The 25309-nt window shown below is 46.5% G+C and overlaps 8 protein-coding genes across 8 annotated transcripts; 6 read left to right on the top strand and 2 right to left on the bottom strand.

Annotated features, from left to right (window-relative positions):
* Position 1: 1 nt before the first annotated feature.
* Positions 2-1483, bottom strand: N7518_004738 (pyridoxal phosphate-dependent decarboxylase family protein; the record flags this gene model as incomplete). The annotated part of the gene is made up of 1 exon (XM_057185665.1): positions 2-1483. The coding sequence occupies one exon, from the start codon at positions 1481-1483 to the stop codon at positions 2-4; it is 1482 nt and encodes a 493-aa protein (XP_057042435.1).
* Positions 1484-2634: 1151 nt separating this feature from the next.
* Positions 2635-4753, top strand: N7518_004737 (putative MFS multidrug transporter; the record flags this gene model as incomplete). The annotated part of the gene is made up of 7 exons (XM_057185664.1): positions 2635-2795; positions 2852-2985; positions 3117-3240; positions 3300-3506; positions 3560-3916; positions 3976-4343; positions 4422-4753. The coding sequence occupies 7 exons, from the start codon at positions 2635-2637 to the stop codon at positions 4751-4753; spliced, it is 1683 nt and encodes a 560-aa protein (XP_057042434.1).
* A 463-nt stretch (positions 4754-5216) lies between these two features.
* Positions 5217-7048, top strand: N7518_004736 (proline iminopeptidase; the record flags this gene model as incomplete). Its single annotated transcript, XM_057185663.1, has 7 exons — positions 5217-5259; positions 5320-5573; positions 5630-6029; positions 6086-6250; positions 6373-6511; positions 6568-6664; positions 6737-7048. 7 exons carry the CDS (start codon positions 5217-5219, stop codon positions 7046-7048), a joined length of 1410 nt encoding a protein of 469 aa, XP_057042433.1.
* Positions 7049-7398: 350 nt separating this feature from the next.
* Positions 7399-9509, bottom strand: N7518_004735 (guanine nucleotide exchange factor MON1; the record flags this gene model as incomplete). The annotated part of the gene is made up of 5 exons (XM_057185662.1): positions 7399-7407; positions 7469-7703; positions 7771-7952; positions 8012-8868; positions 8921-9509. The coding sequence occupies 5 exons, from the start codon at positions 9507-9509 to the stop codon at positions 7399-7401; spliced, it is 1872 nt and encodes a 623-aa protein (XP_057042432.1).
* Positions 9510-9810: 301 nt separating this feature from the next.
* Positions 9811-15694, top strand: N7518_004734 (dopey family protein; the record flags this gene model as incomplete). The annotated part of the gene is made up of 7 exons (XM_057185661.1): positions 9811-9901; positions 9964-10088; positions 10144-10293; positions 10354-12575; positions 12627-12853; positions 12908-14373; positions 14426-15694. 7 exons carry the CDS (start codon positions 9811-9813, stop codon positions 15692-15694), a joined length of 5550 nt encoding a protein of 1849 aa, XP_057042431.1.
* A 234-nt stretch (positions 15695-15928) lies between these two features.
* Positions 15929-16419, top strand: N7518_004733 (uncharacterized protein; the record flags this gene model as incomplete). Its single annotated transcript, XM_057185660.1, has 3 exons — positions 15929-16059; positions 16142-16247; positions 16336-16419. 3 exons carry the CDS (start codon positions 15929-15931, stop codon positions 16417-16419), a joined length of 321 nt encoding a protein of 106 aa, XP_057042430.1.
* A 6142-nt stretch (positions 16420-22561) lies between these two features.
* On the top strand, positions 22562-23124 carry N7518_004732 (uncharacterized protein; the record flags this gene model as incomplete). The annotated part of the gene is made up of 2 exons (XM_057185659.1): positions 22562-22713; positions 22773-23124. 2 exons carry the CDS (start codon positions 22562-22564, stop codon positions 23122-23124), a joined length of 504 nt encoding a protein of 167 aa, XP_057042429.1.
* Positions 23125-24140: 1016 nt separating this feature from the next.
* N7518_004731 (uncharacterized protein) lies at positions 24141-24380 on the top strand (the record flags this gene model as incomplete). The annotated part of the gene is made up of 1 exon (XM_057185658.1): positions 24141-24380. The coding sequence occupies one exon, from the start codon at positions 24141-24143 to the stop codon at positions 24378-24380; it is 240 nt and encodes a 79-aa protein (XP_057042428.1).
* Positions 24381-25309: the final 929 nt, after the last annotated feature.

Genomic DNA, 25309 nt, shown 5'->3' with positions numbered 1-25309 from the left:
CCTAGCTCTGGGCAACCTTTGCCAGCACATCTGTCACCAGCGCAAAGTCTCGCTCCACGTCGACTCGCCAATTTGAGATTGCAATGCGGCAAGCAGGGGACCCATCCCAGCTAGTACCCGAGACGAACATCCGCGAGCTTTCGTTGATTTTGTTTCCTAGCTCGCGGTTCAAACCCTCATCATTTGCGCGAAATAAAACAGTCATAAATGTCCGATCGAGCAGCTCAGACTTGGACAATGCTTCTGGCAAAGCTGTATAACCAGAATGCTCGAATATCCATCCATATATTTTCCGGGCGAGCCTTATCTGACGCTCCAGCATTTCTTGATACCCGGACTTGCCATATGCCAACAGCGATGCATACACCGGTAATGCTCTAAATCGACGAGAGTTTTCAATCCCAATGTTTAGAGGCGAGGGGATGGAAGGGCCATCGGAGTTTCCAGCAGCCAAGTAAGCTGCATTCGCATTTTGGAATACTTGCGATGCCACATTCGGGTGTCGAGTAAAGAAAAAGCCACAGTCGTAGGGCACGTTGAGAAGCTTGTGGCCGTCACCGGTTATCGAGTCGACCAGATCTATTCCTTCACAACCCTTCTTGATTGTTGCAAACTCTGGGCTTTCATCAAGGACACGAGCAAAGATTCCAAATGCTCCATCGGCGTGCATCCAGGCTCCATACTTGTCGCACAACTGGCGTATTTTCCTCAAATCCGCACCGCTTGTTGCAAAACGACCAGTATTGACCTCTCCGCAAGATATTGCAACGATGCTAACCTTGTCTGTTCTCGCAAGTTCTTTCTGAAGCTTATCAATATCAAAGCGGAGCGGGTCGTCGGCTCGGCAGATGTTGTGTACGTTGGAACGACCGATGCCTAGCACACCAGCAGCCTTCACGAGGGAGGAGTGTGGCAGCGTGGATAAAACCTGCACCCCAGAAAGACCCAGTGCATTCAATACCTCAAACAGGCCCTCTTCACCAACACTCTGGAGATGACAGCCTTTTCTCTGCGCCGCCTTTTGCAAAATAAATTCGCGCCCACATGCTAGGCCGAGGATATTGCTCCCCGTGGCCCCAGTAGTGAATGTGCCATTATACCAGACAGAACGCTCCAGTTGGAAAAGATCTAAAAGGAGCCCAAGTGCGTTGTACTCCACATCGGTGACAATCGAGTGATTTGGGAGATGGACCTGGACGTTCTGGTCGTAAGCAGATACAACGTTGTCCGCGAAGAGCGCTGCTGGGGTAGTTCCACCAGTCACAAATCCATAGTAATTGGCGCTTATGCTTCCTCCATTGAATGCCGGGACAATATCATCGACAATGTGCCGCTGGACAAATTCGAGACTGGATCCTGTATTCGGAAGTGTCGCGGGGAGAGAAGCTCTAGCTCGCGCTAGGTTCTCGGAGCTAGGGAGAATACTCGAGTCCCAGGGTCCCCGTGCAGCCTTCCATAGGTCTTGTTGGAATTGGTTATGCATGGCTGAAATGTGTGTCGAGGGGAGGGGAAATTGAACAGTCTCGCCAATTTATACAATGCCGGGGTCTCGGGATTTGCTCCCTATAAAGTTCGGCTATACCTGCCAAAAACAATATTTGATGCCTTCTGATCTCGCATAGAAAATAGATAGATCTAAACAGATATCATTGGAAGACACCTGGGCACGTCCGAAAGAACGTTGGAAGCCTGGAAAGCGGGATGAGTGGGGCAAAGTGAGGCCGATGTCCGAAGTCCGAAGTTCGAACAGCTTCTGGTGATCTTACAATGGAAGTTTTGGAGAAGATAGGCAATGTGGAGATGGAGGAATGTACTTCGTACCTAGAGATGTCCATAGTGACTCTTGCTTGGCTGCCTCAGGCGCTGAGTCGATTTACCTGGTCTGTGACGGACGAAGTACTGTCCAGGTAATCTCCAAGGCTGGTTTTGCCCTGTTTCTCATCAGGCATCAGGCCCTTTGTTCATGTTGCCCCTGACATCTCCTTGTATGCTAATTGCGCCTAATTATCCTGTCAACCTCGGGGAGGAGTATGGGGCGAGGGTACGGAGCAGAGATTTCTTGACTTCGCCTATTTGTTGCTAAGTCAACTACAAGCTCGCGTTACTCTCCGAATCCAGCTTGGCAGTGCACAAGTCCTCCTTACTTGACTACATTGAACGACCTTATCTATGTTGTATAGCATGTTTGCATATTCCAGGGGCGAATAGCTATCCCTGAGCAAGGAGAATCTGTCTCAGATTAGGAAAATAGAACGCGTGAGGGCCCTCCTTTCCAGACCATGTCGCAGTTAAAAAGACGGAGAATAATATCATCAAAAGCAGTCGAAAAAGCAGTTCAAAATTCCAAATCCAGTCGCGCATGCCCCAGAAAAGCAAATTTATGCCAAGCCACATCCAATCCAGCATATCTAGGTTCAATGATCGACGCGGATCACCCTTCTTTGCATGTAAATATTCCACATTCTGTCATCGCGCATCTCCTGGCGTTCCACATGAAGCCCCTGGGGTGAAGATACGCGGGGCTTGGTCCTACGTAGACAGTGGTCACGTTCAAAACTTTCTCGCCTGCAACGATGCCTGCCACTCCAGTCTTCACCTACTCTTGACGCACCCATCATTGAGAGGCCGACAACCATGTCTAGCCACATCAAGTTCGCAGAGCCGACCTCGAATAAAGCTAGCAAAGACCGCGCTAGGGGGCACATCCAAGAAAAGGGGTCGGCACAGAGAGCACCTTCCCCAGGAAGTGAAATTGTTTACCCGACAGGATGGAGACTAGTGCTTACCACCACAGGGTATGTGCTCAGTCAAGTGCCATTGGGTTTTGCTAACGAAGACTGATGATGTATAGACTCTTGATTGGATTTTTCCTCTCCAACTTGGATGTCACGATTGTAAGCTCGGCTCTCACGAGTATCACAGATGATTTGGAAGGCTTCGAGAAAAGAAGCTGGATTATCACTGGATATCTAGCCACCTACACAGGTATGATACAAAATGCGATGTTATAATAATTTCTCTACTCTTTGGATGTTTCTTTTCTTCTTGAACATATGTCTTGAGATAGTCTCCCACAGTCTCTATCTCTCTCATTACTGATATCATAATACTTCCAGGGTCTATGGCAATATGGACGAAAATCAGCGATATACTTGGCAGGAAACAAACTACAATCGCTGCTCTTGTCATTCTGCTCGCATTTTCTATGGGGTGTGGGTTTGCTCAGACAGTTAACCAACTGTATGTCTAGCGTAGTCCTGCGCTCATTTTCTGTCCAAAGGCTAACACTACTGAGGCAGCATAATATTCCGAGCTCTCCAAGGAATCGGGGGCGCTGGTACATACGCATTGACGATCCTATGCGTCTACGAGATAGCTCCTAAAACGAAGCTTCCAATCTACAGCAGTCTCATGTCATTTTGCCTTGTTTTTGCATCTTTGATAGGCCCAATTGTTGGAGGTGCTCTTGCAGAAAATTCGGCCTGGCGATGGACCTTTTTCGTCAAGTATGTGAAATGCTAAGCATCTGTGTTGAAAAGCATGCTAACTAAATTATTAGTGCACCATTGTGCGCTATTGCGATCGCTGTTATCATCGTTGCGATGCCCAAACACTTTGGCCTTGATCAGCACACTCCTTCATTCCGGACACGAGCCTCATATCGCTCATTTGCTAATCTTGATATAATGGGATCGTTTTTGATGATGGCTGGCTCATTTTTGATAGTCGCCGTATTGAATGAAACCAATCTGGCATTCTCGTGGTCTTCGAGGGATGCAATTGCGCTCCTTGTGCTCACGGGGGTGTGCTGGATCGCTTTCTTTGCCTGGGAATGGTATATTTCGGGCATCCCGGGCAAAGACCCCATATTTCCCAAGCGTTGGCTTTTTGATCGTCCATGGCTGGGAATACTTATGTGAGTCCATCTAATTAATATCCACGGTTACCGTGCAATTTCTTCTGACACGCTTTTAGTTCTTCGTTCGTCATCGGCGCACCGTACAACGTCGTCCTAGTATATGTTCCACAGCAAGCCCAGCTTCTGTTGGACAAGTCGCCTTTGGAGGCCGGTATCTATTTGATTGGGTATTCTGCTATCGCCGCAGTTGCTGCGGCTATTATCAATATCGCCAGCTCTAGGGGACGCATCCCGTTTATTTATACTCTGCTCGTGGGCTGTACAGTCCATACTGTCGGTATTGGGCTTCTTTCGACCATTGCCAGTACTCGAGGCTTCCACGCAACAGATATTGGCTATCTAGTCATTGCTGGGACAGGAATGGGTCTGACCATGGGCATCCTCGTGTTATCGACACCATATATTGTCGAGGACAGAGACCTAGGTATGTGTTTCCCCGAAAACTTCCTGATACTAAGGTGACCGATGCATTGGCTAACTGGTTCATCGCCTTTCGTTGCAGCAATTGCCACTGGCACCGTGGTTCAGTTCCGCTTTCTTGGTGGTGCTATTGGTCTTGCCATTGCATCTAATATATTAAATGGCCATCTGACGCATCGTTTGCAAGGTGTTATGACATCGCACGAACTGCACCTCTTCCTTGAGAATGTGAGATCGATAAAAAGCCTACCTCCTCTTCTACAAGAGGAGGTGAAGAACGTTTTAGCTGGTAGTTTCAATACGCAGCTGATTGTTATGGTTGGATTTGCGGCCGCTCAGCTACCAGCGACCCTACTATTGCTAAAGGCAGGCCGGCAACTCGCAGCCAACAAACACTCGGGTACGAACTCGTGAAACGGCCAGTTCTATCTTTCTCTTTGCGGAATGATTCCGCTTTGGAACGGATTACAGAATTCATAACAAAGTAATGGTTATGTCCCAGGTCAATTTGCTACAATGTATCCATCCTAGGGCATACTAAAATATGGTCCAAATTAAGCACATATTCTGAGAAAGATTTGTTGAAGACATCGAACACCGTGTCGGACATGAATCTATTCGGGCATAGCTACATACATCCAATGTTATTTTTTTTCAAAGCCGTCTACTCATCCATATATGCAATAAGTTACACATCTCTCTATGAACAATCTTGGTCAAGGAAATAAACAAAAACAAAGACACTAAATTTTTCTTTCACTCGGCTGGGTGATTGCAGGTGAACAGCAAGGCCTAGACCAAAAAATGGTGCGGTTCTCCGCAAAGCGGCTTGTCGCCAACGCGCCCTCTATTTTCAGTCCGCATCAACATCGCAATCATGGCTGCGAAACTGATTGAGCGACGTTTCCATAATGTCTCAGGTTTGTATCGTCACTAATTAGCCCACCGGTGTTAAAACTGATAAATTTGACACTATCTAGGCAAACTTCGTGTTTCTGAGCTGCTCTTCGATGTCCCTGTGGACTACAACAAGCCTGCTGGGGACACGCTGAGGCTCTTTGCACGAAGCATCAGTCGCTTGAACAAACCCATTGAGCCTGCTAAGGAAGAGGGCAAAGAAGCCAAGGAGGGCAAGCTTCCTTGGCTGGTCTATCTTCAAGGTGGCCCTGGCTTTGGATGTGGTGCCCCGCAGTCTTACCCCTGGGTCGAATTCATGCTCAGCAAGGGATATCAAGTGTGTCATGTCTGTAAATTCTACCTTTTGTAGATTGATGCTCAACTATTCTCTAGGTGCTCTTTCTGGATCAACGAGGCACTGGCCTCAGTTCGACTCTCACAGCGGGAACCCTTGCTCGTCAGGGAGATGCAATCAAGCAGGCCGAGTATCTCAAGAACTTCCGTGCAGACAGCATTGTCCGTGATTGCGAAGCTATCCGTGATGTTCTGACACAGGACTATCCGGCTGACCAGCGCCGGTGGAGTATCCTTGGGCAAAGTTTCGGTGGCTTCTGTGCCGTGACTTACTTGTCAAAGTTGTATGTTTTGAGACTCATTGATCTCCATACTTGGATCTTGAACACCTCGCTGATATCATTTAACTTCCAGCCCGGAGGGCTTGAGAGAAGCTTTCCTTACTGGTGGCCTTCCCCCCTGACCAACGGGCCGGATCCTGTCTATGCGAAGACCTATGGTGCGCTTCCCTGTTTTCCTGGAGTGGCTTATTCGTGACATTGACACAAAAAACAGAGAAGGTCAAGGAGAGGAACGAAGCTTACTACCAGAAGTTCCCCGAGGATGTGGCCCGTGTTAAGAATATCATGCAATACCTGACCCAAAACAAGGTTGCATTGCCATCCGGGTTGCTCACTCCGGCTCGCTTCCAGCAACTAGGCATCATGTTCGGCTTCCACGGTAAATCCCTCGATTCAGACAATCGAATAAAGCTAACACGACTTAGGTGGTTTTGATAGCCTACACGGTAAACCTTGCTTTGTCTCGTGAAGGTCGTAGTAGAAATACTAACCCGAGTCTAGACATTGTTTTCAGAGTCTCAAACGATCTGGAGATGTTCGGATTCCTTACTCTGCCTACTCTTTCCGTGATTGACAGTAATGGCGGTATGGACAAAAATATCATTTATGCCATTCTGCATGAATCAATCTACTGCCAAGGGTAAGGAAAATCTTGCCGTCTGTTTTTGGCATACCTGTGTCTAACAAAAAATGTAGAAAGCCGTCGCTCTGGGCTGCAGACAGGCTGCGCGCTAGTAACCCGCAATTCCAGATCAATGACTCGTTGTCCGAGATCTACTTCACCGGCGAGATGGTAAATAGCCCAACCCAACCCAACCCAGAATTGTTTGAACAGAAAGATCTAACACCATTTCCCACCTTCCAGGTCTTCAAGGATATGTTCGAGTCTTACTCAGAACTCTCAAAGCTCAAAGAAGCAGCTGAAATCCTGGCTACAACAGACGAATGGCCGGACCTATATGACGAGGCTCAACTGGCCAAAAACAAGGTGCCAGTCTATGCTGCAACCTACATCGACGACATGTATGTTCACTTTGACCTGGCCACAGCCACTGCTGCCAAGATCAAGAACTCCAAGCAGTTTATAACCAACACCATGTATCACGATGCGCTGCGCAGCAGGTCGGGTGAGGTTATGCGTCAGCTCTTTAACTTGAGAGAGGACACAATCGATTAGTCCACATGTGCGGTCTTTTATTTTTTTCATACGTATTATGGATTTTCTAGCAATGCAACGTGATGAACCGAGAATATCTACCAGTAAATTCTACGAAGAGATCTTGAGATATAAAAGTAGACTAGGATACTACCATAAACAATATATATGTAAGGTTGGCGGACGTAGTATTGGGTATAATAAATCACGAGAGAGTATATACAGAGAACTTCGTCCATTGACTGGCGGAGTTCGGATCCAGTGTTATTATTTGGGCTCATGTGGCCCTCTCTCTTTCAGACATGATTTGATTTTCGTGTCCCGGCGACCACAAAAGTGTTTTGTGACTTAGTGCAAACGTCGGGAAGATATCAGAAAACCTGTTTGATGTGATCAGTGTTGCCACTCGTGCCATAATAACCACAGAGACAAAGTACGTACCGCACCGCCAATGATGAATAACCTCTCTTCCTCACGCTGCACCCACTGAGCAATCTTGCTAGCGCTTTGGGCAAGTGCATTTCGATTAGTGTTCGGCTCGGCGATACAATAGAATTCGAATACAGGGGTTACCCATCCGAACGAAGTGGCTGACCGCGAAACACAGTGGTGTACTTTGACATGGGTATTCTTCGCGTGGATGCTCGCGTGCAAGTTGTTGTACATCGACATCAATCTATAGGCACAGTCAGAATGATTTAATATTGCAAGGATTCATGAATAGCAGAGGGGATGTTGCTCACCTTCGCCGTCGAGTCACTGAGGAAAATTCAGGCGCATAAGATGACATGGTGAATTGTACGTTTGCACGCGACTTGTATAGGAAATGATGTAGCACAGTTCCAGGAACTATATCAGTGGTTGCGGGTCGGCCATTGTCAATTGCCGTTTTGATCTCCTTCAGACTGCCGTTTCTCTCCATTTGCTATTGCATCATTAGTACATGCATACCATATTCGATTGCGTGGAATTGTTTAATCTCACCTCCACAAGAGCATCACGCATTCCTTGCATTTCAAAGAAAGCCTCTTTGTCGGGACTGATAAGAACAATGGCAACAGACTCATCTTTGGTGATCTCTGCACTATTTTCGATATCATCCCGAATGTCAAGAAAGCTCACATACATGTAGAGATAACCGCTGCTGTTGAAGCCAGGCAAACAGACGGGAATCCAACTTTCTCCACCGCCGGCTTTAACTCCGTCGGCCTCAAAAACCATGTTGAATAAGAGCTGTAGATCGCCTGGATGTAAGGAGTGCTTTTTAGGTCGGATAACACTGACGAGCCGTCCGCCGGCCACAAGCAAGCCATATAGAAGAGTACTAGCTTTAGTTTTCAGAAGTGCATTGTTGATGGCTTGTCGGTGTTGTTTGCGGATTTTCAGACACTCCAGAGCCGATAGTAGCGTCGATGGAGATCCTCGCGTGAAACTGTCTGCCAGAGATGAGAGAAGGGACTCCGAACCCTGCAAGGGCCGCGATAGATCAGTAGAAGGCCGCATAGAGAAGAGGTGGGTTAAAGAAGGCAGGGTTAATGTAGATAATATCTGCATATACAATGCTTCCAGTTGAAGACGAAGCTGATTGTCGCTCTCCATCATACGGCTGATTGCAACAAGGTATAAAGATCCCCGTGTCAATACAACAAACCTGGTATCACCTGCGGAAAAGCTTCGCAGATGATCATTTGAATCCTCATAAAACGAAATAATGGTCTGGATAACCCCGACATATCCGGAAATCAGGCCACTGTCACCATGCCTGGTCCAAATCGGCTTCCCAGCGGCGGATAGGATCACATAGTGCTTGCGCTTCGCTTTCCACCGTTGGAGTAGCAGCTCTGACATGCGTTAGCATTATGAAACAAGAGACGACTTATTATTGACCCAAACCTTCGTTATCACCTTCCTCGTTAAGTTCGCCAACTGCTTCAAATTCGCTCAAAATTCCATCATCGTCTATATCGTCGGCCGCGAATTCAGGGAAGTCAAGTAGACCTGTAGCGCCCCTTTGACTACCAGGCTCCGTAGCAGCAAAGTCCATAAACAGCGCTTCAACATCTCCGGAATCACCATTTGGAACTGAGCTTCTAATACTAGCAGAGTCACCAGCTTCGCTGCTCCGCGGGCTCGCCAACTGGCTGAGGCTCGCCCTGGCTTTTGGACCCTGGACCAGACCACGAACAGCTAGTGTGGAGGAAGCGCTACCAGGAGCTTCCGGTGGTTGTGTCTCGATATCGGTTCGCGAGATAGCCGTCGTTGCCTCTGCCTGTAGAGCTGACCGGGAGCCCGTTTCATCGTTCAATAGACTCAACGTATTTGGTCGCGGAGGTAAAGGTGGCCGTTCTCCCTCTGAGCTCTCACTACCCTCATCATAATCTGGGATTGAGGGCTTGGAAAGATACGGCTGCTTGGGGGTCTCGACAGGCTGTTGGCCCTCGGTCTTTGCGTCTTGCTGTGTATTCATCCCCGCTGCGGGCATGCGCTTTTTGACGCGGTCGCTCGTCGCGGGTCTTCAGGGAATTAAATGCTCATTGTTTAGCTCAGATATTTCGCGTCTTGATCAGTTGTGTTTGCCGATTTGATAGTTGCTGGGCATTGACGTCGGCGAAGTCGGAGCTACCCCAAGGCGGAACAAAACAACTGAACGTGGCCGCCTGCGTTGGCCTCTGGTCAACATTCAACCGCCAACCCCCTTTCCCACAGGGTCATCCTCGATGTCCTAAATATGACGGAGGGTAGTTCAAAACTTTCACAACAATTTTACGTCCGTCATTGGCACCATGAGTCTTGATCCCAATGCCTTTCCGAGGTCGAATTCCCCCGCGAGCTCCGAGAGCTCCTTGACACGCTCCCGTCTACAAGGCAAGGAAGGTATGCGCCCACCTCAGGAACTGCACGAGAGGACTGTGTCTGATTCTATTTGGTGCTTGTAGGGTCCCTCAAAAAAGACAAGAACTATCGCCGATATGCATCTAGTGTTGAAAGAGCGCTTTCACTCTTCGACAACGCTCTCCAAGAATGGGCCGACTATATATCATTCCTCGGTCGCCTGTTAAAGGTGAGCTTCCTCGAATTAGTAGCGATGTATAGCATCGCTGATAATCAACTATTAGGCGCTCCAAAGCCATCCGCCCGATCAGCCCATCGTCCCTCATAAAGTGTTGGTGTCAAAGCGACTCGCCCAGTGCTTGAACCCATCGTTGCCGTCAGGCGTGCACCAAAAGACCCTCGAAGTCTACACGTACATATTTGGATTGATAAAGGTATGGGTGGCCACATGAAAAGCTCACAGTGTGCTTACTGATGCATCTGTTTACAACCAGCTCGAGGGCTTATCGCACGACCTGCCTTTGTATCTCCCCGGCCTTGCGCCAACGTTGACTTTCGCCTCTCTTACTGTCCGCCCATTGTTTCTGTCTTTGGTAGAGGGATATATCGTTGATCTAGAACCATGGGCCATCCGTCCCGCCTTGAAAGCAATCATTCTAGCCCTACTTCCAGGCCTCGAAGAGGAGACAAGTGAAGATTTCGAGCCAACACTACGCACAATGAATAAACTGCGAGATGCTGCTGGACAACTTGAAACACAAAGGACGTCTGAGGCCGGGGCATCTGGGCAGTATTTCTGGCAATGCCTCTTTCTCGCATCTATCACGAACCCTAGTCGACGGCTTGGTGTTCTTGCATATTTGAACCGCTACCTCCCAAAGCTAGGTATCGCAGACCGTCGACCAAGTACGGCTGGTGGGAACGATCCGCAGAACATCCCACCTGAGATACTGGCCGCAGCAGACTCTGTCATTTTACCGGAACCTGGCCTCTTGATTCGATGTGTTGCATCAGGTCTATCTGATGACCAGCTCCTTGTCCAGCGTAACTTCCTTGATCTTCTTGTCACTCACCTTCCACTCAGCTCTCCGATTTTGCAAAGCAAAATTGCGGCTACTGATCTTCGAACATTGGTTATTGCTGCGGTGGGGGTAGTCACTCGGCGAGACATGAGCCTGAACCGCCGACTCTGGGCATGGTTCTTAGGACCAGATTCCCCAAACGATAGCTCTTCGGTGGATGATCGGAAATTATCAATGGAAACCGCTCGATCTGCGTCCGTTGATGGGAAGGAGCTCACACAATCACAATACTTCAGCCGGGTAGGCTTACAACCCTTAGTCACTGGTCTACTGGATATGATCAAAGATGAACCGATTATTCCATCCGATAGAACCAAGCCCTTTCGCATAGCTCTGTCGTTAATGGATCGTTGGGAGATTGGTGGATATATTGTCCCTGCAGTTTTCTTGCCCACTGTACGCAGTGTTCAGGCATTTGAATCTACAGCCCCTGAGAACCACTTCGAAGAGGTTTTCCGCAGTGCGAGCGCCTTTTTTGATGGCGTTGAAAGTGGTGTGATATTCTCCGAGCTTCTGGGCTTGGTTGATTACCGGTGTTCTGATGTAGACATTGATAGGGACCAAGTGTTGCGTGACTTGGATCTCGCGCAGTTTATTGTTGAGAATTTCAATGTCCGCGAGGAGGACATGGTTCAGATCCATGTACCTTTGCTGGCATTGTCAGTGCTCGTCAAGATGAGAGAGATCTCATCCAAGGAAAGCACTGCCAAACAGGCCGTGACTGCTGCATTGAACAAAGTTCTCAAATCGTTGACTGGTTTACTCACAGAGCGGGCGTTCTCGAGAAAGGCGGGCTCTGAAAAGACTGCTGGCAACGACACAAGGGGCCGTGGTACTGATATTTTGAAAACTGTCCACAGTTTCTATGAACAAAGTAAAAATAGCTTGGAGCTTCCACCTCTTCCCTATGCTCCTAAGAATCTTGGCGAAATGATTATCCGAGAGGCTCACGAACTGGCTATCGCGGCGCTAAGAAGCCGAGATGGCAGCCTATCTGTTCACGAACCACTCGATATTCTTGTGACTTTGCTCAAGAAGCTTCCAAAGTCCCGCGTTCTACGAGATCGAAAACTGTATGAAGCGCTCTCTCAGCGACTAGGTTCGGGGAAGGACAAGCCAACAACCGCCTCCTTCTCTGTCATATCGACCATCGCTTCGACAGTGACAAGTTTGTTTTTCATTCAGACTCCCGGCTTCTATGTCAGCTATGAGGATGCTTGCGATCTGATTACCCCTCTTGTCAACCAGCTTTGGTGGTACTTATCTCCCTTGAGTCCAAAGTTTCACGTAGAAGCCGTCCGCTGCTTATGGCTCCTGCATTCAATTTCTTGGATTGATCACCTTGTCGAGGCGTCGCTGACAGCTTTAATGCTCAATGTGTCAACCGCAGCATCCCGCCACCTTTCGTCAGAGCAACAAGCTGAGCGATTCTATGTCTTATGGAATCACAGTCATCACAACACACATGAGCAGCCGCCAAAGCAAGTGCTTGATGTTGGAGGGACCTTGTTCTCTTATCAATGCTCTATGCTTGAACGCCCACTTTTTATTGTCCTTGATCTTCTCTCCCAAGATTCGAGCGATAGTTCGCAAAGCGTGCAACTATGGCTGCAGGACTTGCCATCTATCCACAAGTACGACGGCTCCCCATCCCAACGCGTGATCCATATCTAATAGTTTACTAGGGTTTTCCATGTGGTCATCTCGAATCTTGATGAGCTTTCTGAATCTAATGAAACTAGCGAGAAAAAGACAGACAACTACTCAATTTCCCCGGATGACTACAAGGAATGTGCCTATTTGTTACAGACAGCTTCAAATATCATATCTGCCCTTTCGCACAACGGATGGATCGCACTTCTTACTCATGTGCTGGGCAATGAGAAGCGCCTTGAAGCGTCCAAATCTGAAGGTGCGTAATTATCTTCTCACGAAACAATTGTTGCTAATATGATTTCTTGGATAGAAAATGCAGGCTTCAAAAGCCTCCATTCCGCCATATTTGAAGCGTCTCTTCGAATCGTCAGCACGCTATCCCCAGCACCTACGGAATTGAATCTAGATGGAGAACGACTACATAGGGACGCACTCCAGCTCATGCGGCAACTTCTTCTTGGGCCCCGAGCCGAGGAATTAGTGGAGTCTGGCATTGACGATTTCTTGGTGGAGCGCCTTCTTATCTCTTCCGAGGGGTGCAGTATTGTGGTGCAGGGTGCACTAATCGATACACTCCTTGCTGCACTGAAGGTGCGATTCGCGCAAGCATATCTACCACCCCCGCCACCTCGGCCAAAACACCTACGAGCTAGCTCTCGTGACCGTCTGACAAGTCCTTCGATCTTGTCTTTCACTAGTGACAAGGCAGACAGGAGACCATCGCTACCTCAGCTACCGCAGCCGCCAGAGCGGCTTCTGGATTGTCTTTTAAAGGGAATTAGCTCACCTAAATCCCGAGAAATTGTAGACAAGTGGATAGTGCTGCTCTGCGAGGTGCTCCCTCTATACTCAGGTACTATATTCCAGATCCTATTGATGCTCGTGGAATGTTTCTGCAGGGAAATTCGAGCATCATATGGCAGACTTCAGCTGTCCTTCCAGCAAACAGAAGATTGGCCGCAGGACCGTTCCGAGCATGTCACAATTGCTCTTCTGACTGGCCTCGAGACCTGTATTGCAAATGCACACGAACGTCTCATCGAGGAAGAGTCCAACGTTCCAACAGTCAAGAGCCCTGACCAACCGCAGGGCTTTTTCGGAAATATGGTGTCTGGGGTATTCAACTCGGAAAGCGGGCAAGGTCGCCCAAATACCGCCAACGACCGCCTGACTGTTCTTCTCTGTTTCCAAGACGCCGTTCGCCTATGCTTCTCTATTTGGGCGTGGGGCGCAGGCGATCACAGTGGCTCTCCACCCGATTTTGAATCTTTGGCCTCATTTCAATATACCTCGTTGCGAATGAGAAACCGCTCACGACGAATCTTGGAGCACTTCTTTACTGCGGAGGCACTTGAGTGTCTTGAGACCTTGGTGGAAATGTGGACCAAGTCTGACACGGAGACAGCGTCACTGATCTTCAATCTCCTCCATACACTCGACGGATCAAGCCCAAAGATCACCATCCCGGCCATTTTCAATGCAATATACACTCGCACTAATCCTAGTGCATTGGATCCTAGCCGGAAGTCTTCGTTAACATCCAATCTCTCTGAGTCTGAGCTTGCTAGCTTTTTGGTTACTTATGCCCGCTCACTGGATGATGATGTCCTTGACGAGATTTGGACGGACTGCACAACTTTCTTGCGCGATGTTCTTAGCAATCCATTCCCGCACCGGCAGATTCTTCCACGTTTGATTGAATTCGCGGCTATTTTGGGGGTGAAATTGGAGAATACGACTTTTGGCGAAGACCGCCGTATGCGAAAGGAACTTGGAGTATGTTTATCCACTACTGATTTTATTATAATCACTAACAATTATAACGCAGGATGTTCTCCTACGACTCCTTACCGCAGTCTTTACTAGCAAGCCTCTAGGCCTCAACCAAGACACTGGGCCTATGGCAACATCTTCGGTGGATTATGACCGTACCTCGGTCTCTCATACTGGACCCGATGACATGCTGAGCATTCTAGCGGTCTCTATGCCGTCGTTTATCACGACCCTGGGTGATTCAGATCGGGTCAATACCGCCATTACTAGTGTCTCGACTAATGTAGTGGGCCCTCTCATTCGGTCACGTCTCTTCCCTAACAATCTCAACCGTAATGTCATGATTCTTCTACAGCAAATGGCAAAAGTACCAGCAGCGGCGAAAATGTGGAAGAAGGACATATCCGACGCGTTCAATGATGCCCGATTCTTTGGATTGCAATTGGATTTGGTGAAGAACAGCTGGATGGACCTGCTGCGCCAGTGGGTTCTCGCTGACAAGGAACGGCTATCTGAACTTCTTGTCCGCCTTCCACCACCAAGCTCAGCGGGCATCATGTTCGGCGTAGGAGCCTCTGCGGCCCGATTGGAAGCCGATCGCAAAGCGCAGCTCAACCTCCGGCGAATCGCGCTACTCCTGCTTTCTGCCAGCGATGATTACTTTGTCGGTGAATTGCCGGCGTTGCTTCAGAAGCTGGAAGATCTTCTTGCGGCAACCAGCTCCTCGTCGCCATCTTCCGCCACTCGGGCTGAAGTATTTATGGTTCTTCGAGCAGTCGCGCTCAAGACCTCTGCCGCCCCCATGGCGCCATTCTGGCCCCTGATCAACACTGAACTGCAAGAAGCCATTTCAGCAGTACCCCATGGCTCTCAGCCGGAGGTCTACAACCCTTACTCACTGCTTCAAGCGTCCAAGCTGCTCGACATACTGCTTGTCCTCGCCCCAGACGACTTCCAGCTCCTTGAATGGCTTTTCGTAACTGACACGATTGATGCGGTCTATCCACCCGACCGCTGGGAGCCCATCGCTCTGGCAGATGAAGTTTCTCAGACTTTTGGTCCACGCGGTGCAGGCTCACCCACTATCCCTACGGAGAGCATCGAGCCCCAAGCTCGCAGTGGTCTTAAGCGGCCATGGCTCATCTCAGACTGGATCCGAGAGACAGCCAAGGACGATATTGTCGAGAGGGTCCTGCGACCATTTTTCGCTCGGTTGAGTATTTATGTGTTTGAGAGTACGTACGGTATGGGCAGCGTAGATTTGATAGTATGCCGAAACGATCTTTTGGCGGATCTCTTCAACGAGAACACAATGGCCAATTAAGGGAAGCAATAAACTATGTACTTGAGCTTTCCTACGAGATTTCGCATTCGAATGATTCCATATGTTTTGTGTGGCTGTAGTCTCCCTGTTTGTATACAAACCCCCTTAGGCAAGTTCCGAGCCGCCCGGACCTCCGCAATTCATCAACGTCACTTCTAACAAACTCCACTTGCCACCATCTTCCACCAAACAATCCATAAATCTCCCCTCTACGGTTAAAATAATATTGCCAATATGCCTATTGGCACAAAGATCTTTCTCCCTTTGCGCGGACGCGTCGGCATCCGGTCCTTCTCATCGTCCGGTGCCCGCTGGGAGTCCACCGCGCTACCGGCAAGCAAGCCTGTTGGAGCTTTCCGAGGAGGGTATGGGAAATTCTCCTATTTTCAATGACATTCAGTGTCAATTGGTCACAGCGTCCAAGATATTCTTGCTAATATCCACTAGTGTGTTCGGGTTCCTGACTGGATCTGTCGCCGCCGGCGCGTTGGTGTACTATTACATCCTAACAGAGTACCGTCTCGCCAATGAGACGTTGTCTGAAGATATTGCGGTACGTCTATAGCTCCCTGCTAAGTCTTTAAGAGGGCCCCATTTTCTCTTCGATGTTTATCTTTGCAGAACTGATTGTTTTCTTATAGGCACTTCAAAAGGCTACCATGAAGCTCCAGACATACATTACAGAACTGGAGTCCAGGGTTGATACGCTGCACAACAAGAAATAAAAACCTGATCAGTATGTTTCGTATGTGTATTTATTATGACTGGGATGGGCTGGGTGCGTTTTTTTTTCTGTGTATGAAGCTTGTCAACCCTGGACATGACCACTATCGCTTTTCGATGGCCAGGGGATAGCTTTTTCTTTCTTTCTTTGTTCTTTTTGCATGAAATTAGTCCCAGGTTTTAAAATATTAGCATTTCCTTTCCCAACAATTGATCAACTAAATCTTTCGTCCTGTACGGAGTAAGTCGGGGTGACGGCGAAAAGACCACGATTGTGCGTGTGTGCGTGGTCTTTCGAGCGGAAAGCGTGGTCATTTCACCCAGCGCTCGCGTTAGAGCATTGAATACAACACTAGCCAAGTTAGGTTTAGCGCCCTTACAGGAGTAAGTATTCATCATATATTAACGCCCTCGGCGCGTATATCATAGATAAAAGATATAAAGGTAGTCTAAGTCCTCGTTCAGATATCATCCCTAAATAATTTCATATCTTCGGCGTGGCCGTTCTACTTTCTGACAACATTGAACTGTACCGCCGGCAAAATGCCGAAGAAAAGTGAAGCTAAGCTTGATGAAACCTATTGGATGTTATTTATCTAACAAGAAGATCCGGAAGTTGACGCGGATTTTGCCGATTCTACGCTGAAATCCGTGGGGCATATAGATCGCAACTTCAAAAAGTAGGTTTGTTTGGTTCTTTCTTCATTGGATTTTCTCCCGGCTGTTACTGATAAATATAGTTTTGTCCAATACCTTATCCCGCCAGACCCTTAACACTAGCTTAAGAATATAACTCTTAGAGTTATCGAAGGTTTCCTTCGCTGGTACCTTGAGAGTCATAATATAGTATACCAGTCGACATTTCTCGTCTTTACGAGGTACTTTAGAATTGTTTGATATCAGTGAATGAAGTGCCACTGGAATGAGGACGCAATTATATCTCGTGGCTGAGAGTGAGCGGGCTTTCAATTACATATGAGAAGAGACATGCTTTTAAAGGATGGGAGACCTTTAGATATCACCGTACTTTGCCGAGTCATAGGAAGCCTCGCTAGTATCATTCCTTATCCGGAGTAATAGGATCGGTTTCCTGACTTCCGATGAATTTGATACTTTCTATGGCTCTCCTTCCTTAAGCCTGGGTGGCACTAGTCTCTCGATACAGTGAATTCGTTTGGTTATTTTCATCTAAGTTATTTTGAAGGTCTGTGATGAGTAAAGGTCAGACTTATTATGGTTGCTGTCTTGTTGACTAGATCTCTACCCTGGACCGGAGAGTTCAATTGGTCTAACAATCTATATGGGGTTCTGACTAAGATAACAAAATATAACAAAACATACCAAGTAAGTAAACATAGGTGGATCTATATCCAGGTTTATCCCGAGATCATTCCAAGTCCACCTGGTACTATTTTCAACCAGTGAATGCGGTTCCCCATTTCTATTAAAGGCTTCGGAGACTTGAATAATTGAAGAAAATGAACCTAACCTAGCTGTATCCCAGCTACGCCTAAAACAAGTTCCTTAGCAGGTTATGGTTCCTAAGGTCGGCTGGCGGACTCGTGGTCTAAGATGAAGTAGATGCGGTAAGCCGTGGAGTCGGTGGTCTCGGTGGTAATTGAGTTACGGGTATGTAGTGGTCGAGCTCGTTGTGAAAGTAGTCCCGTTTAGATCTGTAAAAGCTATACTTGATTTGAAGGTGCTCGATCTCATTCCGCAGATGCTGTTCCTCTAGCCTTCGCTTGCGGGATCGCTGTGATGCGTCGCTGTTCCTTTTCCGCTTAATTGCCTCTGCGGATGAGCCTGCTTTGAGGTCTAATATGTATAGAATTGGAGATTTAGGGCTTGCTGGTTGCTCCGAGTGTCCTTGGGTGGATGTGGAGCGCGGCTGTGTAGGATTCGAGGTCGATGGAAAACTCTGTTGATTGAGTAGATTTCTGATATCCATTACTTGACATAAGTGTAATTGCGAGAGATATGAAGCGATTATCTCAGCTGGGAAGGAGGCTCTTATATACTTATTCACTGTCCCTTGTTATATGTGGACCTGAAATATCAGCTTGTGGTACCTACGTTGAAACAAGTAAACAGTCCCTGTATGATCCTCCTATGAAAGTAAGTCTAAATAGCAGGTCTTAAGTATATTGATCTGAGCTTCGGAGGATGATGATATGCGCCCTGGTTACCGATAATGTTCTCTTTCCAAAGCTGACTAGCTACTTTAGGTAAATCGGTAATGCTTTTGCTAGAATAACATCATCTCGATAGAACAATCTAGTGGGCTTGAAATATGTCATATCAGTCTAACGTAAAATTCGAAACACTTCAGTGGCTTTAATAGAGTCGCTTATTATTTGAGCTTTACAACCCTTTTCGTGAATATCACAGTCTATAAAAATGTGTTCTATATACGGGGACCCCGTTGTTGATATGAATGCACTAATTATAGATATATATCGAGCGCTTCTTTTACTGTGCTAAATCGTCCTTCCTAGTAACCTAGTATGATATCTCTATAGTAAAGGACTGTAATATCGGGAGAAGGAAGCGGAAATAATAGAAATAAACTGGCTCTGATAAATCGCGACGAGGAGAAATGCTGACTTATGAATCGAAGTATGCTAGTAGATCTGCGATATCTCCTAATCTAACTCTAGGAGAAGTGAAATCACCCTATGAAACCTCAATCAACCAGAAATTGCACTTATCCCTCAGAGTTATCAGTGTGCCTAATCTTAAAGGTAGATCATATCTCTGGATATGTTCTATCTGTCGTCTATCTATCCGAACCCATACTTGTGTGTGAAGTCGTTTTGCTAGCCTTGCTGAGTATGCGTCGGTGCCGTTAATAGAATAGTGTATATCCTAGTCTAGAAGTTGCAATATAGCCATTCCTGCCGGCCTGGGGAGAGTCGAGTAGGCTGATATCTTTATCATACCTGTATAAATCTGAGCGATGGAAAATATAAGGCCCCGATTAAGGAATAATTGGCGACAATTTTTCAAAAGTTCTTCGGTATATAGGATAGTAGAATATCTTGCGCTAAATTTTGTAATGACCATAATGGACACTATAGTGGTTAGCTAGAGCTTAAAAATCAAACAAACCTTATATGTCAGTAGCATAGTAAATAGTCTACGCGGGATTGAGATTTAGGAATGGGGGCGTAAATTTCTGGGGATCGAAATTGAAGGATAGCATATCTTGCCTTTCCTTGATGAGAGTGGTGTTGAGTGTGGCAGATGTCTGGGGACTGGACTGATCTATGAAGAAGTGTGCTTTCTACTCTGATGGGGGCACCTTTAGATTTATAACGAAGAATGGAATATTGATCTTAAACCTAGCTTCGTTTGCCTGGGCTGGTTCTTCTTTGTATGTTGGGCCGAGGCTACGCTCTGTGCGATAAAGCTTTTTGCTTCTAATAACTCGAAGATGTTGTAAAGAATTACGAAGCTGGGCCTTGAACGAGATCTGTCCAAAGACAGCTTGACTGCCTGTGCCACCGGTTTACTACAGCCTCGCTGTACCTCGCACGACGCGATCCTAGACTGTATGCAAGCTTAGGGGTGTCCTCTCTTCTTTTTAGAGACACCACTTCCACTTGGTAATGTAAGGTCAGCTTCTTAGCCCGAGTGCGAGTTAGGTAAAAAGAAGTCGGAAGGTTTTCGTATCCCGTTGTTGTGTGGTTGGGTTACCCTATAACGGGCCGCACTGAACAACCACGGCGGCGGATTCACTTTAGTCTTCCTAGCGGGGATTAATATTAGACACTACTAGAAGGCACGAATCCATTGTCCTAACAGCCTAGCGAAGACAGTTGCCTAGTGCGAGCTTACTGGGGGCATTACGAATAGGCAGTTTCTATCAATGATATATCTAGTATTTACAGAGATGATGTACCCTATAATGAATTGCGTTTAGAAATCTCGGTATGGAAAATCATTGTAGTATATATTACGCGTGAGTCTGAAGGTCCGCTTTTGTTAGTAGGCCGGGGTTTCATTATGAAGTATTGGTGGAGGATGGGGCCGAACTCTGTAGCTGCCTAATAGTGCCGGAAAATCAATGACCTGGTATTTTGTGAATATGAGACGAATGCGATCGATAAATCACTGCCGGTAGTAGTTCTGAGCTGGGATAAAATTTAGCCGTCAGCCTCTGACCAATTGAATATTGGACAACCATTCCTAGGAGTGGTTCACGGATTTCTTATTGGGCCAATGTCAGCTGGATGATAGGCCAATGAAATATGATACTGGTCGCAGATCCTCAGGTAGCTTATAACCACCATTGACAGAACGGGGTATATGAAACCACCAGGGATATGTTGCTAGACCCCAGCGGTAAGCTTCGAAGTCGGTGAAGTAAACTCCTATCATTTGCCAGATTTAGCGCTATCCTGCACTCGGTCGACGTAGCTTCGCATGCCCCTAGAGCTAATTTATTTATCATACTATATGGTAGTTTTATCTCGTGTCCTTTTTTTTTTTTCCTTTTTTTTAGGTCAGGTATATATATACTCTTCAGTTACTGCTAATTCTCCAGCCCCTTTTTAATATAACAAATCATCTTCATTTTACCTCAAACACTGCGCTTATAGGGCTACGAATATATTGATCTTTTTAAATTCAAAAAGTACGGAGTATCTTTTATATGGGTTTTACTTTTATATTTAGCTGACCGCACGTACTAAGGAATATCACGATGCGGAGGGCATTGAAACCTGCGCTCGCCCAGGCTGCCGAAGGGAATACCTGGTAAAAGTTTACGAAGCTAACCGCAGGATGAGGAAAGACTGCTTTCCCCAAGGGCCCTGTAGATTAAGAACGCCTCGGAGTTAGATTCGACTACGATAGAGAGGTGACCGACAGTGGTATAGTTTATCACAAGTTCCAGATGCAGGCGAACAGTGGAAAAGTCCCTTCTATAATCAGAACTTAGAGAGAAAGTCATGGCGAAACCGATGCTATTATGGCCACTACCTTGGTTAAAAAGGACGGTACGAAGGAAGATGTTAAGAAGGGGCTGAACGATACTGTAGGATCTGTTCAAACTTGAAAATCTTTAGTTTTGGGACTACCGTCGAGAACTGGAAGGTGGACATTTGCTACTGGTCCTGTTCTGTATGGAGACCTAGTCTACCGATCATATGGATACTGGATCAGCAAGTGCGTATCGTGACGTCCCCTGGAATAATGTATTTAAAACCACATCTCGATATAAATCCGAAGTGCTTTATTGATATATTTTGGCCCTATTACGGATCATATCCCTTAGGTCTAACAACTATGATAGACTGTCAGTTCAGCACCCGCACGGGATCCAGTGGAGTAAATTGGCCCTCTAACAGATCTTCAGAATAAGCGCTCACTTAATCAACTACTTAAGCGTGTTTGAAGTAAATTCGTGATGTTATCCTGGAGTCTTACCAATTTCAAAAATTCACCAAGTTTTTGGCTGTTGGAACGGATGTCAGTTATTATAGCTAGCGTATCGTAAGTAATTAGTAGTACTAGTAAGTAACTTATGGCGTTTCATTTACACCCCTGTACTTCCACCATTGACCGCTCTTTCTATATCGCCTGCTATACCTGCTAGTATAAACTCTGCGCAAAGCGCGCGCATGCCTAATAATAATGAGACCTGGGCCGAGTTGGTAATGCAGCGCAGTATATATAGTATGTATGAGGGAATCTCACAGTGCACCGCTTTGTAAATTTAGCAGAGACTATGCCGTACCGGGTGGAAGAGGTTATCGAATATCGAAGGCTGGCATACTAGTTGCTAGCTAGTCAAGGAGTTTTGAATATGAAGTTTAACCGGTAGAAAAGAAGTGGGCCTTGGCCCTTCCGGAGTACTGGGATAAATACTCATGACTGTAAATAGCTAATTATGTCGGTAACTTACGTCGGTAGCATTAAACATGAGCGTTTGTTGTTGAAATATCATGTTGTAATTTATCTCTTTTACTATGTGTTTTGGAGATGGCGGGTCGCTTGTGGTGGCGGCTCGCATGTGAATTAGTTAGTTAGTTACCTAACTAAGACAATTACGTACTATGTGACCGAAGCGCATCAAGGGTCGCGACAATATAAAGCCCCATCTGTCCAAAGTCTTCACGATATTCTTCAACTGATCAAGCCATGACTAAGCATCTAAATCGAAGTGTGTTTTCTGGTCTTCTTTTCTCACGCGTTGTCACCTCTAGAATGACATTGCTCGCACGTCCTGTCTCGACAATCTGGAAAATGCCTGAGCCTTATGATTTGTTCGAGTACACGTCTGGGCGATGGATGTATGTTGCAGGCTTGCATCTTATCCATACTAAGCTACTCTGCTGATTTGCAATTCTAGCTATAATGATAGGTTGAGATATCGCGAGAGGAGACGTGTTTTCAACGTCTCTGGATTGAAGCGCCTTGCTGCCCTAGCGATACAGCAGAATGGGGACGATGTCATTGGTTTTGAGAAGCTTGCCGAAGGAGGCTTTAACCGAAGTTTTCTGATCACCATGCGAGACGGCTTCCGATTTGTCGCACGAATTCTATACCCAGTTACCGAGCCTAAATCTCTCGTGGTCGTAAGCGAAGTTGTAATGATGGATTTCCTACGCGCTCACGGTATCCCAGTTCCGAAGGTCTTTGGCTACTCTGCCGATGTAGATAATTCCGCAGGTACAGAATATATCTTTATGGAACTTGTCTAAGGAAAAACCCTAGGGGATGTGTGGTATGCTTTGTCTGAATAGGAGAGAAGAACAATGGTGACAAAAGTCGTGCAATTGGAGGCTCGTCTATTTGACTTGCGATTTCCAGCAAGCGGAAGCCTCTATTACTGCAGCGATTTGCTGGATAGAGATAGCCGAATCATTACCCTAAGCCTAGACTCGACACAGCGCTTCTGCATTGGCCCTGATACTTCACTACGATTATGGTATGGGAAAAGACTCGATTTATCGGTTGAACGTGGACCATGTAAGTATCCCTCGGATCAAGCTTTTTAGAAGAGATGTCCTAAACTTAGGAAGATCGAGATTCTCTAGTGGTCCTTACTGCCGGTGCCGCAAAAGAGATTGTATATCTTAAGAAATTTGGGTGGGCTCTTCAACCTTTTCAGCGTCTTCGCCGAGAGCTATATGGTTACTAAGCTCAGTCCCACTTTGATTATATCATGGCTCTACAAAATTACCTCCAGATTGCTCCTCACCTTGTACCGCGAGACTGTCCAGCTCTCTAACGTCCCACCATACGACATCCCGATCTTCAACCAAATAATATATTTATTTCTAATGACATGGAAATCAAAGGGATAATTGATTGGTAGCATACTACAATTCTTCCGTTATTCCTTCAATGTGCTATTCCTGACAGTCTATAAAACTATGGTGATGAAGTTTCGGAGTCACTACGAATCCCGACTTTGCCGAATAATTTCAATGAAATGACAGACTTAGAAAAATTCCAGTAAGCAGAAACTCTACGCAGACGTTAACTTCACTATTTCTATGTCAAAATGACAGTAGATATTAATCCAGGGCATTACGATGCCTTAACCCATAAGTTCAGTACTTTACGATGACGACTTTTCTATCACGCTAGTGACCTATGGGACGGTGATAATATAACATTGAAAGTAGATCTAGTTACTCTGTTTAGTAAGTGGGCGGAGGTGAGCCATGATGCGAAGGCACCCTGTCCAATTTCTTTTGCAGATGATGAGTTGATGGAATGTCTGCGACTCGAATGGGCGCAGTTGGAAGTAGATGAGCAGTTCCAGGCTTGCCAGGAAGCTGTTGGAGTTGGTCATGAGGGGTGGGTGCCTGTTGCACACTATGACAAAGCAAAAGCACGCGAGAGAAAATTGAGAGCGGACGCTCTTGATGCGGCTGAAACAGAGGAGGAGAGAATAAGGATTCAAGAAAACTGGATTTTCGATGACTTTAGTGAGGACGATTACACGTGAGGACCCCCGTCTAAACTCAATGCTGTTTAGGGTAGTTAAGAACGGATATGAAAATAGATAATTTGATTGTATTCCACTCGCAAACTTAAGGTGCTTGATCTTTTGGATCCTTTAAGCAGGGGCCGGGATCCGTTTCCGTTTCTAGAGTATCGTTTCTACTTCTAGTCCCTACGCACCGTCAAATCGATGGTGCGTTCATAAGCTATTCTAGTGAGGTCAAGAAGGTACGTAGGGGTCCCTAGAATCTGCCTTGAGGTTCGAATACCGAACAATTGTGCTTACTAGCACGTGTGTGTTCTAAGATTGATTGATGTGAAGTTTTAATGTTCTACCATTCGTTGTTTAAGCCGACCTTGGAACCTAGTTGTAATGCTGTCTAGGCGTATCTCAACGAGTCACTGCTTGGTTATATCCGTGTTTACATTTGTGTATCAAGACTCCAGTCTGTGACTCCGAAGATTGGTATATAGAGCTAGAAATTGGTCTCGGTACTGTAACGATAGATCTTCGCGCTATAATAGACGGGCGGTGCCTTATATTTTGCCCTTTGTAGTCCGAGGGTGACCCATTCATATATTCAGATTAAGGCGAATGGTATAAAGCAAGACTCGTTTTATCCTAGTATCTTAAATTTCTCTTTTACCTTACGTAATTCTTGTGTGAGTCAATCGATGCATAAGTTTATTTATTTAGTTATCAATGTGGCTAGCAAATGTTTATGTCGCCGTCGTTACTAATCGGTGGACCGCTGAAGAGTTGGGAAATTATTATAAGTCTGTGGTAGTGCCTGTTGGTCCGGTGACTATACAAATCTTGGAGTATAGAAACTCAGCCATTGAGTACTTGCCTTATACTCTCCGTTAATATCGTCGACGTTATAAACGGTATCTGGATGGTGTTTTTGAGGAAAGGGAAGGAGGCTCTTATGA

This window comes from Penicillium psychrosexuale, assembly GCF_028828465.1.
Source record: "Penicillium psychrosexuale strain IBT 29551 chromosome Unknown utg000003l, whole genome shotgun sequence".
Lineage (NCBI taxonomy): Eukaryota > Fungi > Ascomycota > Eurotiomycetes > Eurotiales > Aspergillaceae > Penicillium > Penicillium psychrosexuale.
This window is presented reverse-complemented; position numbering and strand designations above follow the sequence as displayed.